The 14634-nt window shown below is 40.5% G+C and overlaps 1 protein-coding gene across 2 annotated transcripts in view; it reads left to right on the forward strand.

Annotated features, from left to right (window-relative positions):
• Positions 1 to 14407, forward strand: part of PTCHD1 (patched domain containing 1) — a 74334-nt gene extending 59927 nt beyond the window's left edge. For both annotated transcript variants that reach the window (XM_020789210.3, XM_072994285.2), the window contains exon 3: positions 10842 to 14407. In XM_020789210.3, the coding sequence (XP_020644869.2) occupies positions 10842 to 12496 (1655 nt within the window). In that variant the 3' untranslated portion in view covers positions 12497 to 14407. The remainder of the gene's footprint in view (positions 1 to 10841) is intronic.
• Positions 14408 to 14634: the final 227 nt, after the last annotated feature.

Below are 14634 nucleotides of genomic sequence, written 5' to 3' on the forward strand. Positions count from 1 at the left end.
AGCCTCATCAACTGCCTTACTCCGTGGCGTCGACCTGCCTGACATCTGCCGGTCCGCTACCTGGTCCAATGCCTCTACCTTCATAACCCACTACAGATTGGACATGAGGGCAAGAGATGAGACAAGATTCGGGAGGGCAGTGTTAACATCAGTTCTTCAGTGACAGCCCACCATCCGGTTAGTAAGCGTGCTAATCACCCTTTGTGTGCATTCACAGAAGACCACGATGAAGAAAGAAAGGTTACTTACCTGTAACGATGGTTCTTCAAGTGGTCATTCTGTGAATTCACACAATCCCGCCCGGCCTCCCCTCTGTCTGTCTGTCACTGGTATCTCTATAACTTCGGGTACCTGTGGCGGACAAATGGAACTGAGGGACGGTTAGGCTGGGCGTGCGCAGTAGGGGTAGTCCTAAACATTGTTACTTTTCTCTTGCAGCTAGAGAATGTTCCGAGAGGACCAACGCTGGCGCTGGTATTAACCCTTTGTGTGAATTCACAGAATGACCACTTGAAGAACCATCGTTACAGGTAAGTAACCTTTCTTTCTTGCTCACGTGTAGAGTTTACAGACAAGCATGGACCTCTTCTCTTCAGAATCATCACAGCTATGGTGGGGGAGAGGAAATGAGAAGTAGCTGAAATTCTACTTCTGGCTTTGAAAAATGGATGTTCTTGGGTACTGCAGCAGGGCCTTTTGAACTGTTTGAAAGATGCATTAGTGCCTTAGATATAATGTGTGATATTGCCATATTATCCAGATGGACAGGTTTTGACAGGGTTTTAATTATATACCCCATTCCCATTTAGTCCATCAGCTGGCCAGGATTTTAATCTTTTAGGAAAAAGTCAACCCCCAGTCTTTTAAAAACTAGAGATACAAGGCAAAATACGTTTTGGGCAATTGTTGGCAAGCCTTTCCATGTGACTAACCAATGAGTGAAACCACTGACAATATGGCAGGACTGAGGGAATAAAGTCTAATTTTATGCACCTTACTCCACTTTTCTGTTTTGGCAGGAGAGTTACTTGATGACCTTTGGGGTCCCTTCTAGCTCAGTGCTTCTCTGGATTTCCAGGAACATCAAGTTCTGTTTCATCTTCCACAGGCTTCTAGAAACTTAGCTAGATGCTACTCTCAGGAAAGGAAGTGTTGGCATAAACAAGAGAGAAAGAAGGAAAGGAGAGGGAGTATAAATTATTAGAAGTTTCTGTCTGTTGTTGCTGCTGCTATTGCTGCAGATAAATATGTTATCTTAAATTTCTGAAAAGAGGTTTCAGACAGTGAGAAGGAAATTATTATGTCCTTTTCAAAGAACTAATTCTACATGTATTTGTCTTCGTATGGATCTTTGAACAATTTACATATATTACTACTAAATTAAATGGGTCTTATTTATCAGTAATATGCAAAGGAAATTCATACACCTGGAATTTACTGGAAAGCAGTGTTGCTTGCTTGCACTATATTTTCTCTTGAACAATAGTTCTGACATGGTCAGTGACTATTCAGGTTGAGTGATTATGGATGGTGTAGTTCAAAAGATAAAAGTTCAAACTCAGGTATTAATAAAATTCACATCTGTCTGTCTGTCTAACTAAAATATTTTCACACCACCTTTCTCCTTAAAAAGAACCAAGTATACAAATAGAACTAAGTATACAAATAATAATAAGGGTCAAACAAATACCATTCTGAAATGGTAAACAAAAGCAATACCAAAATATATTCAAAGCAGTAAGGCATAATTATCTATTTAGAAACACCATTCAGGCAGCCAGTCACTGAGGGAAAGCATGCCTGAAGAGAAAGGTCATTGCCTGCTTGTGGAAGGACAGCAAAGATGGGGCCAGTCTCATCTCCTATGGGAGGGAGTTCCAAAGTCTAGAACCAGCAACAGAGAAGGCTTTCTCCTGTATGTCCACCAAATGTACCTGTGAAGGTGGTGGGACTGAGAGAAAAGCCCTGAGGATCAATACCGAAGCACGACACATGATTTTTGGAAAACCTACACTGGAAGAATCAACTTGTTTTCTTCCAGTGATAGAAGCCTTCTTTCATCGGAACAGAGGCATTTTTGTTAGTTTTCCACTTCTTGTCCCCAGCAGCCTTCTGGAAAAGAATCACTGAAAACCTCTTTCATGAGAGCAAAACACTGGAAATTTCCACCTTTCATTCCCCTCCCCCATAGAACGTTTCTTTCAGTGGAGGGAAATTCTTTGCATTTTATCCTGTGTTCCGTTTAACATCATTTATGGAGACCTGGATAACTAGTCCCACAGCATTTCGGCTAGAATCATGTTACTGCAGTTTCGTAGTCACATTGTGCTTCCATTTAGATATGGTTGGTTATTTGGTTTGTTTCCCCTTGCACTTTTTTCCCTGTGGGACCCAAGTCAGCTTACAGTAGATGTTAAAAAAAAACTATAGTTAAAAGGACAGACTAAATTGCTGTATTAAAACTGTATTAAATAAATAAACAGCCTAAAATAAACAAATAAGTTTAAGACCAATGTAACCAATTTTAAAACAACAGAGCCAGAACAGCAAAACACTCCACATTAAAAGGTCCTAGTCGGTGGCCAAAGCCTGTTTAAAATTAAGGGACGCTTCACCTTAGTTATGGAAAGAACTAGAAGAGTTCAGCAAGATGGCATTTTAGCCGCAACCATTTGTCCTTCACAGGCTAGCCAGAGTAATCTATAAATTCAAATCGAACTGGTGCTTTGACATTTTATACAGCAAAGAAATAGTTGATTTGGACCTGACAGTGTATGGATTAGTTTCTGAAGGCCGCAGTTATCGGTACGTGTATAAAAGAGTGAGCTTCACAAAACACGTCCAACCAGACTTGAATGCAAATAACAGCATAACATAGATTGAGAGAGAGATTGAGAGAGAGAGAGGGAGAGTTACTTTAAAATATATGCTTCTCTGGATAAGAATGTATTAATCCACCTACATTGGTTTTTTAAAAAAACTTAAATTAAGATAGTTCTAAAATAAGTTAAATAACCTTGTGATTGTGATTAGTACCCAGATTTTCTTTTATTTCCATGAATTTCCATGAATATACAGTGGTACCTTGACTTACGAACTTAATCCGTATTGGAACAGCGTTCGTACGTCGAAATGTTAGTAAGTCGAAGCACCATTTCCCATTGAAATGCATGGGAACAGGATTAATCCATTCCAGCATTTCAAAAAAATACTAAATAAAAATAAACACTGCAAGCCCCATAGGAACTTGCTGGGGCTGAAAAAAAAACACATCAAAAAACAAACAACAACAAAACACAGAAACATAACCCCCCCAGCTCAAACCCACCCTGCAAAGCCCACCCAGAACAGTTTTTAAAAAGCAAAAATCAGCACCTTACCTTGAAAAGCACCCCGGGGCTCTCCGCATGTCTCTGGCACCCATTGCTGTCCATGCGCGGGACAGAAACTGAAGAGGCACCAGCCAGAGAAGCCAGCAACTGGGCGGCAGGAGAGAAAGGAAGCCTCAAAGCCTGGCTGAAGTGAACGGGGCTGGAGACCTGGCCGGGGCAGACCCAGGTGGGTGGGTGCCTACTCCAGAGCTGCCCTCCCTTCGGGGTGGTGGACTCCCGGTTCCCGCTCAGCCCCCTCTGGGTGAGAGGTTCCCGGCCAAGGGCAATGGCCCAGGCGCCTCTTCCAGTTGGATTCCCCCATCCACCCGTCTGCCTGCTGCTTCCTGCTCTGCCATGACTTTCCTCCAGCCAGAGAAGCCAGGAACCAGGCAGCAGGAGACAAAGGGAGCCTCAAAGCCTGGCTGAAGTGAATGGGACCGTTCGCCTGCCCGTCTGGAGCCTCTGGAGCCCCAGCCTTCCCAGGTGGGAAGCGCTCGCCCGCCACCTCACTTCTGAAGTGAATGGGACTGTTCGCCCGCTGCCTCCTGCTCCTCCGGAGGGAAGGATGCTGCCTGGAGGGAACACTGGGTGGGGATCCAGAGTTTTTCCCGCCTTTTTCCCCTGCCTTTTTTGTGCTTGTAAGTTGAAGCTCCGTTTGCAAGTCGAAGCAAAATTTTGCAAACGGAGCCATTCGTAACTTGAAATGTTCGTAAGTAGAGACATTCGTAAGTCGAGGTACCACTGTACTATAACTATGTGGAAGATCAGAAGCATGTCAGCTGTTTCTCTTTGAAAGTCCATTTTCAGCCAGGGGGAAAGCCCGTCAAGGTTAGCGACATTTTTTTCCCTGGTAAAATAATATTGTGTAAGTAAATTAAGAACAGGCAGTAGTAGCCCGCTTCAAAAACGAAGAGAAAATGTTACTGCATTTAAAATCATTGAAAAGCTAAACATAACAGAGAAAATGTAACAGCCCACCATTAAAGCATTGCATGTACACTTCAAAAATATTACACATTGCTTTTGTTTTGTGTAAAGGTAATGGGACCAGGAAAAGCATTCAGGATACTAAAATGAAGAAAACAATGCATGCAATGTATAACTATGAGGCAAATGAACAGTGTAAAGAAATGCATGATAATTCTTTTTGAATGCCATTGTATACCTCTATCAAACTGTGCAGTCTTCCTGACCCTTTCCTCAAGAACTGTTGAATTCACTGTAATGCATTAACATAGTGGCTGGTATGTTTTAAATAGGAAACACTTGACAATACTATTTGTTTGTGCAACACTGTTATTACAATACTATTACAAATTAAATTATATAGCAAGTAAGTTAAAAGGTATTTACTGTATAATCTTGTGCTGTTTGTAGATTAACTGTTTTTGTAAACTGGCATTGCATCCCCTAACAGAGGAAAACAGATGTGTGATAAAAACAGCAGATCCCTGCTAACACCTTTGTTTAAGCAAAAATCCCATTCTAAACCACATTATCCCACACCCAACTGTTTAGCTTGTTTCCGGCCATTCATTCCATAAAGACTGCAGCCTTATATACAAGTGGCCATTCCCATTGTAAAGTTCCAGAGGATCATTATCAAACTTGATCTTATGGCTATTACAATTTTAATAATAGTACAGTATTAATATTACTAACTGTTACTATTTTAATATTATCTAACTTGAGCCTATGGCAGGTTGTAACTGGAACTGCCCATATGTGTAGATTTTATATACTGTAAAGTGTTATATTTAATGGAACGCACACCCTGTGCATAGCCATATGTATTTAATGAAGGCGAAGATCCAGGGTAAGAGAGCTGCTGGTACTGATGCTTGTTTTCCATAAATTAATTATTTCATTTAAGTTTTTAAAGGAAAGGCTGTTTTCTGAGGGATTGTGAAGCACTGCTACATTTGTAGGTCAGGTTGTGTCCTTCAGAAAAGACACCTCTTAGTTACTGTGCAAGAATTGAAGAACCACTCAGCAGCCTAGGGGCTGACCCAAGACATTTAGCTCCTTGAGACAAAAGACAACATGGCATCCTTCCCATTTCACATATAGAAGCTGAGCTGACTGGTAGTTAATTTCTAATTTTCTCAGTATTGAGATAGGGCAGCATCCTCCATCACTCATGGGGCAGCTGGCTGGCTTCTGGGGACAAGGCGGGCTACTTGGGTCTACAAAATCTATCCACTTTATGCCAGGCGGCTCTTCCCCTCCTGGCCGTATCTGCTGCCTTCTGGTAGGTCTGACCATGCTGCAGCCTGGGCTGTGGAGTCTTCCGTTGCTCCCTGGTGCTGTCACTTCACCAGTGAACGGCTAGTGTGGCCAAGGCAGTGCAATGACTCCATTTTCTCAGAATTGTCTGCCTCAGAGAATTCTTTGTAGATAATGTGCAGGGAGGTTCAGTGTAGCTCCGTTGCTCTTTTCCATACTCATGTACCATCCCTAAATCTGTGATTATGACTCTGCTTTAAAAAAAATAGCCAGCTCTAAGCAGCTGAGAAAATACCCCGTAGACTAGCATTTTGCAAATAGTACGAGCATTTCGGTGGTCTTTTCTATCTGTATCATGTTTCTGCTTTCCTACTGCCCCAGGATAAGATAATGGTCTTAATCGCAAAGAGTTATTTTATTGTTGTTTGACTATAAGAGAATATGTCTGCTTCGGCAGGAGCTGAATGGTTTACATTATTCAGGAATGAGAAAATATTGATGCTAAGGCATAACAAGAAAGGCAAACATGTCAGATTTCTAAGACTTTTTAATCTAGCTGCCTTCTCTTCTTCTAATACTTTTCTTGAACATACCTCAGAGCACAGACTCCTCCATAAGCCAAGAATATAAATCTTATTTTGTTTAAGTCATCATAATATATTATAGCACCAAAGCAATATATTATAGCACCATATCTACTAATGATGCTGTAATATTGTCTATTGTATTCACTGCATTGTAGATTTTGTTTTGTCTTGTTTTTAATTCCCTCAGTATTCTGAAAATCATATGCTTTCCCACAATTGTTCCCTGGGATCCATTTGTATCATGAAAAAAAAATCTTAATGATAATGAACAGTAACAATAAGAATAAAAATTATTCTGATTTGTACAATTGTTTGATCACAGACAGTTGGTAATAGAGGGACCATTTTTGCGAAGTTAACAAAGAAGTAATTATTAGGAATATTTTTGCTGATTAAAAATATTAGATTGGGACCTATTTCTGGGACCAACCCAAGTGGATTCAAAACACCCTGAAATTACAAAACCCACCCACTGCTGGGTCAAAACTCAATGAAGTGATCATTGTTTTATTCCCTCCTATTTCCAGTGTTGCAATAGTGAAGTGAGCAGCTTCACTTCTTAACTGAGCTGGAAATTATTCATAGTATGGGAAGACATAAAAAGTCTATTTTACAGAATTCCCTGAATATTTTTTGCCTCTTATATTAAGTCAGAAACATATCTCCAAGGCTTCTGCTCTGTTCAATTTTCTTTTTGAAGTTATTAGCAGGGAAGCATCTGGAAAATTACTGCGATCTACAAATTTATCCTAGTAAAAATGCCAACTTTTGCCTCATATATAGTGCAGCCTTAAATTTTCATATAATTAAGATATCTTTTAAAAAAATTAAATGTGTTTCCCCTTACTACTCATAGAATTTTAAAATGATACATTTTTAAACTATGACTCCCAGAATTCAAGCCAGAGCTAGGAGACTCTAGAACTGTGGATCAAAAAAAAAAAAAGTAACAGTACAAAGTCTTTTTAAAGTTGTGATTTCTGGGAGGTCTTAGTACAAACTTACAGCAAACTACAGCTAAATCTTATGATGCCATCATTCAGTGATTCCATTTAATAGTGATTTATAGAACAGAAGTCAGATTCTTGCGGATAATACGTAGAATATTTCAGGCAGACACATCTGCAGCATTTGGGAAACTATAAAAAGATTCTCTGTTCCCACTTTGGCAAGTAATCTGTTTCTTTCTTTCTTTCTTTCTTTCTTTCTTTCTTTCTTTCTTTCTTTCTTTCTTTCTTTCTTTCTTTCTTTCTTTCTTTCTTTCTTTCTTTCTTTCTTTCTTTCTTTCTTTTTCTTTTTTTCTTTTATTTTTAAAGGTCAGTCTGCCTTTACAAAGGCAGTGAGAATAAGCCTAATAATTTCCCCTACAGAGAATAGAACATAACTATTTAAAACGTAATTAACAATAGGATGTCAGTCACTGGTTGTACTTTTTGCTAGATTTTCATGTCTGGGGAGTTTCAGTGCTCCCAATTAGCTTTAATGGGGGCATTGTGCTAGTTATCAAATTGACAGTCTTGACCTGCCTGACGGAAGCAACTATAAAGCACTTTGGAAAATGAAGATGAATTGCAAATGTCTCCTCGCAAATAGGATGCAAATATTATTTACATGTCTATTTGTGTTTCATATGACAAGACTACAAATGATGATGACCCTGTTGCATCCAAAGCGGACAGGAAAAGAGACCTTGCTCTTGTAAATATCAGGTGATTATAATCGAGCATGCTGGGCCTATCTTCACATCCCAACTATTTCTGTACTCTCCCACATGAACCTTTCAGAAAGTGGTATTATTTTAGCTGCTGCATGATCTCATCAGAGGTTTCAAGAATGCCTGTGGATTTCAAAACTGAACTGTAGCATTGTCTGATTGAGAAGTCCTGCTCAGAGGCATAGGTGGCCACCATGCAGGACTTACATTAATGAGCTCTCGCTTGCACAAGGACTTCCTGACTTCCAGTTTTGGAGTAATTCCCCCTATAAGGAGCGGTCACAGTGCTTGGATTTCTTTAGCTCAGAAATGAAGGCAAGTATGGCAGAATACAAAAGAAAATAATGCAGAACAAAGAACAGCTCTCGCTCGCTCTCACACACACACACACAGAGAGAGAGAGTTAAACTCTGGGGAAAAAACTATTTAGTGAGGACTACTACATCTGGGACTATCCTCATGACTACAGTGGTGCCTCGCTTGACGAGGATAATCCATTCTAGCAAAATCGCTGTAGAACGAAATCATCATCAATGCATTGAAATGCATTGAAAACCAGTTCAATGCATTCCAATGGGCGAAATACCTCAGCGTCCAGCGAAGATCCTCCATAGGGCGGCCATTTTCCAGTGCCTGTAAAGTGAAAAAGCCTTCCTAAACACAGTGGGGAACCATTTTGAAACAGTGGGTGGCCATTTAGAAACCCGACGATCAGCTGTTTTGATCGTTGTAAAGCGAAAAATCGGTTCCCGAAGCAGGGAACCGATCATCGCCAAGCAATTTTTTCCTATTAAAACATAGTTTTGCGATTGCTATAGCGATTGCAAAATACTCATCGTTAAGCGATTTCCTCGTCTAATGAGGTAATCATCAAGCGGGGCACCACTGTATAAATTTTCTCTAGTACAAAATCCAGTATCTAGGGAGCACAAGCAAAAGGGTGCTATTCCCCTTATCTCTGACTTGTGGGCTTCCCTTAGACCACTGGCCTAATCCAACAACCCAGCTGTCATGTGGTGCAAAGGTTCTTGTCAGTATTAGGACCCTGATGCATGGAGAAGGGTCTAACTCTTTCAACTTGTACTACAATATTCCAGTGGAAATGTCTCCTTCTAATCAAGCAGGGTATCCTTCCTACAGCAAATTGTGATTTCCGATTACCACCCCCCCAAAGCCTGACTGCCAGCATCACCAAGCAGCTGTTTGCCTGAGGAAGGAAACAGTTGCTGGCATTATAAGAGTGTCTATCCTGAAGCAAATAGTACCTGAGAGAGGGACTGGGTGAATGTTAGTGACCAACATATTGGTCCCAATCTAATCACATTCATATTACAGGTTCACTATTTGTGGTTGTAAAATAAGGGGTGGGGGGAACCATGTTTACTATAATACACAGTTCAGTGACTATATTTAAACTAGCTCATATCCATTCTCTATATCAGGGTTGACAAAGTGCCACTTGTAGAGGTCATGCAAGCCAAGTGCAGAATCTATACCCTCCCCAGTTCCCACCCTACTCCCTACATCCTTTTTCCCCTCAGAATGCCAGTCGCACTTTCATTAGCAATTTTGCCTCATTTTGAGGAACTCCCTGACTTGTTTTAAGAGGGGAGGAAAGACATTTTACAACACCACAAGTGACACTACGGTGGAGGGAGTCTGGAGACAAAGCATCCTTCTGAGATCTGACAAAAGTAATCCCAGGGTTCTAGAAGTTGCCCATGCCACCTATGTCCAGGCTGATGGACTTCATTGATTTTTGTACATTTGCACAGAATTTTGTTCCCAAAACAGACAAAGAGAAGCAGCTTCTAGGCTGAGACTATTAGAAATGGCCTCTCCAGAGACACATTCTCATTGTTTGCAAAATCAGCCTGAACCCCGAGCTCATCATGAGCAGTTGCTAAACAAAAACAATTTAATCACAACTTGGGAAGCTGTGAGATATGTTAAGGGATAATTGTATGTCCTTTACTTTTTAAGTCCACTTATAATGGTGAAACTGGCTATCCTATGTGTTTTGGTCCTGAGGCATAACCTGTAATGTAAGCTATCTTTGTTGCAGTTGCAGTCAAGATTCTAACCTTAATGGATGGGAAAATATGGTACACTTTTTTGTGTGTACGGGATTCATAAGGATCTGTGCTGCCTTTCCATGTGTTTCAGTCAAAATTCTAACCCGTGTTGTTGGGGAACCAGTTGGGGTTTCAAAGTAATCAAGGCGCTCCTGATTTGGCCTTATTACTCACCCGGTTTTGTGCAATCATGAAGACTGTTTTAACTTAAATTCTGAAGATTTTCCATGTGCTTTCCTTTCGCTACAACATTGTGGGAAAAGCTTTACCATCATTAGTGAAGCATGTATAGAATTTTCACCAGTAATATTCAGTACTTGCTTAAATTATATTGATTTCATAATTTAGTCTGACCATAATATAGGAGTTCCCCTATTATAGGCAGAAATGGTGGGCAAGGGGGAATAATTAGCTGTGCCATTGCTTATTAATCTCCATTGCATTTTACATTAAATGATCTAGTTAAGTTCATTCTTTAATTTTATTTCAATATCAATAGACTTCCCCTTAACTTTGGTAACTTTTAAATCTATATTGAGTTGGGGGAGGGAGGAGGAGTGACATGAAAAAATGAATTATTTGGTTTTAATTTGGAGAACTGGACTTCCTAGCATAATTCATTTTTGGCAGACAGGTTAGCTTTTTTCCTGGCAGAGTAGAACTACCCGTGCCAATTACTATAATTCCATCGTTTCGAAGGACCTTGGCAGCGTGTCTTTGTTTTTGTTTTTCCTGCAGGAGGACAATTGCTTCTTCAATTATCGCACATAAGTGAATGTCGTTTGGGATGTTTTCATCGTTGCTAGTTGAGCTTTCCTTTCTAACAATTGCAACCACACTGACCCATTGCTTTCTTCTCTCTTTCCAGGTCACGGGTTGTATGGAACTTTTGAAATGTTGTCCTCCTGGAGGAAAACGAGAGAAGACCAACATGTGAAAGAGAGAACTGCAGCTGTCTTTGCCGACTCCATGCTCTCGTTTTCTCTCACCACTGCCATGTATTTGGTCACGTTTGGAATAGGTGCCAGCCCCTTCACTAACATTGAGGCAGCCAGGATCTTCTGCTGCAATTCTTGTATTGCAATTTTCTTCAACTACCTCTATGTGCTCTCCTTTTATGGTTCCAGCCTCGTGTTTACTGGCTATTTAGAAAACAACTACCAGCATAGTATCTTCTGTAGAAAGGTACCAAAGCCAGAGGTATTGCAAGAGAGGCCTGCCTGGTATAGGTTTCTTCTGACAGCCAAATTTAGCGAGGACTCCGCAGAGTCAGAGGAGACAAACAGTTACGAAAGTCACCTCTTGGTGTGTTTCCTCAAGCGTTATTACTGTGACTGGATAACGAACACTTACGTCAAGCCTTTTGTAGTCCTCTTTTACCTTATTTATATTTCCTTTGCCTTAATGGGCTACCTGCAGGTCAACGAAGAGTCAGACCTTAGTAACATTGTAGCAACTGCAACACGAACCATGGAATATACTGCTGCTCAGCAGAAGTACTTCAGTAATTACAGCCCAGTCATTGGGTTTTATATCTATGAATCCATCGAATACTGGAATATGACCGTTCAAGACGACATGCTAGAATACACCAAGGGGTTTGTGAGGATATCTTGGTTTGAGAGCTACTTAAATTACCTTAGAAAACTCAACATATCAACTGGACTACCCAAAAAGAATTTTACAGATATGTTGAGGAACTCCTTCCTGAAAGCGCCCCAGTTTGCCCATTTTTCAGAGGATATCATTTTCTCCAAGAAGTACAACAATGAAGTTGACGTTGTGGCCTCTCGAATGTTCTTGGTGGCTAAGACAATGGAAACTAAAAGAGAAGAGCTCTATCATCTCTTGGAAACCTTAAGAAAGCTCTCTCTCAAATCAAAGGTTAAATTCATTGTTTTCAACCCATCATTTGTCTACATGGATCGTTATGCCTCTTATGTGGGGGCCCCCTTGCAGAACTCCTGCATTAGTGCTTTATTCCTGCTCTTCTTCTCCGCATTTCTGGTGGCAGACTCTCTCATCAATGTATGGCTCACGCTCACCGTTGCCTCAGTCGAATTTGGAGTTATAGGTTTTATGACCTTGTGGAAAGTAGAGTTGGACTGTATTTCTGTGTTGTGCTTAATTTATGGGATTAATTATACTGTTGACAATTGTGCACCTCTCTTGTCAACATTTGTCCTGGGCAAAGATTTCACAAGAACTAAATGGGTAAAGAATGCCCTGGAAACGCATGGGGTAGCCATTTTGCAGAGCTACCTCTGCTACATTGTTGGTCTGATTCCTCTTGCAGCTGTGCCTTCAAATCTGACCCGTACACTGTTCAGGTGCTTGTTTTTAATAGCATTAGTCACCTTCTTTCATTGCTTTGCCATTTTACCTGTGATACTGACTTTTGTGCCACCATCCAAGAAAAAGAGGAAAGAGAAGAAAACTCCTGAGAACCGGGAGGAAATAGAGTGCGTTGAAATGGTGGATATGGATAGTACCCGAGTGGTTGACCAAATTACAACAGTCTGACTAATTGGGTTTCTTTTTCTTTTTCTTTTCTTTTTTTAACGCCCAACATATTAACAAGAGAAGAAAATCATATTGATTATAATCATGAGGGGAGGGGTTGGATGTCTGTTTTCAGATTAAAACCAGGAACATCCAAAGCAGCTTGTGAAGGGGATGCGGAGACCTGTACATCAATTGGCATTCACATAAAATGTACAGAGAAATTTGCGCTCACCCAATACAAAGCAAGTGTTAATCTGTGTTGCTGCCTGAGATAACAGAGGTGGATTATGAAATAGCATACTGCCGTCTTTGCCCTGCAGATGCTGCTGCCCTTGTAGCAATGTGCTAGCACACTGAAAGGTCAACTGTCAAGGCTGGAAGAGCAGTAAGTGTACCTTTTGGACATAGAGGCTAAGGAAAATTTTCTGTCTAGCAATAACTCAAGTCTGTGAGTCAGCTATTATGGAACTTAGCCATCACATCTGACTTCCCTTCCTTTTGCTTTTGCTTTGCTTTTTTCCAGACGGAAACATATATGCAAACATTTGAAACAGAAAACAAAACAACAAAGGCCAAGAAATTTGAATTACACAAAGATAAATACAGCAATCATTATCAAGTTTTGGTCATGTTGCACTTGCCTTCTTTTCTGAAATAACAAATATTTTAAAATGCAGTTAATCCCCAGCATATTTTTAATATGATATTATTTTATAGCATTTCTTTTTCTTTTTTAAAAAAAGAGAATTAATCATAGGTATAACATATACAAACACACATATACACACACATGATTCTAGTTCTCTGATACAGCTTTGAATGTGTTTGTCTCACTTGAGAGACCTAGTTTACTGATGCTAGATTTTGTAGCACTGTTTTGAATATCATAGGGGATCCACTGGCAGATTCGCGAGGGAATATGTTAAGCACTTCACCACCAAAATCCATGAAAAAAGCCTCAGATGCCTAAATTTCATCAAACAAATATGAATGTTACGGCACTTTTTAAAATATGAGCCTGCACTCCAAGCCATGCACTAGTAATAGATGCTAAGAGGATCAGTTAGCTGCATTACATAACATGTAACACAGGCCACAACCCTCACTTCGGTTTTTTGTTGTTTTTTTTTCAGTTTTTGTAATCTCCACTGTAGACTGTGAGTCATGGCAGTGAGCAGAGCAGTTGTGAAAAAAACTGGCTTTTGAACTCTAAATACTGCAATCTTCCCTAAGGCAATGTTAGAAGTAGCAGCCCTTTTTTAAAAAATGCAACACTGCAGACCCCCCTCTGTGTCCTGAAAATAAATCCTTTGATATCGATTCCAAAGACAGGTGGAAACCAGTTATACAGAATTAATATTCTTGCAGTGATCTATGCCAGATAAATCCAGATGTTTGAAGCTTTTAGTCTCTTTAGCTGCATTAGCTAAAGCAGCATCACTAATTGTGACATGCAGTAGCACAAGCTTTAGTTAACGGGCTCACAGCTTACAAGCAAAAGAAATTATGATGGACTTTAATGAAGGAGTTAGCTGCCGGATCTTAGGAGGCCTGTGTTACCTTCTGTGGCACAATACATGTGCTACAGCAGGCAATGTGGGATACTGTCTGTAGCATGCGGATCAGGATCAAGCAGTTATATACCGTAGACCTCTTTCCAAACAGTTACCAGAATCATTGCACTGGGGAGGCAGCACTAATGCATCAATCCTTGGGATCTACCATCACAATCATCCCGTATTTTTTCTTCTTTTCTCTCACTCAATCCAACATTTGCCCTGGAAAAGCCCTTCAGTCAGCACAAGGATAGCACTAAAACAGGAGAGGACAGTCTCCAGAAGTCCAGGGACCACATGCGCCCATCCCCAGTACTGGGGGGGGGGGGGATACACCTGTTCTTGCAATCTCGGCCCCGCAAAAAAAAAACAATTTCTTACCAATACAGAGTTTTTAATGTAGAAAAAAAAACCTTCCTTCCCTCTACTGACATTTTTTAAAAGACTGTGAGATGGGGAAGTAGAGATGCTGAGGACTCCACAAAACATGACAGAATTGTTCTGTCAAGCCCCCTAAAAGGCCTCAATATTGAAACTGCTGCCATCCCCCAAAATAGAATTTGAGGAGGTATAGAGGGGCTGAGGACAGCATTTCCCCCC

The sequence above is a fragment of the Pogona vitticeps genome, chromosome 3, assembly GCF_051106095.1.
Source record: "Pogona vitticeps strain Pit_001003342236 chromosome 3, PviZW2.1, whole genome shotgun sequence".
NCBI classification, from domain to species: Eukaryota; Metazoa; Chordata; class Lepidosauria; order Squamata; family Agamidae; genus Pogona; species Pogona vitticeps.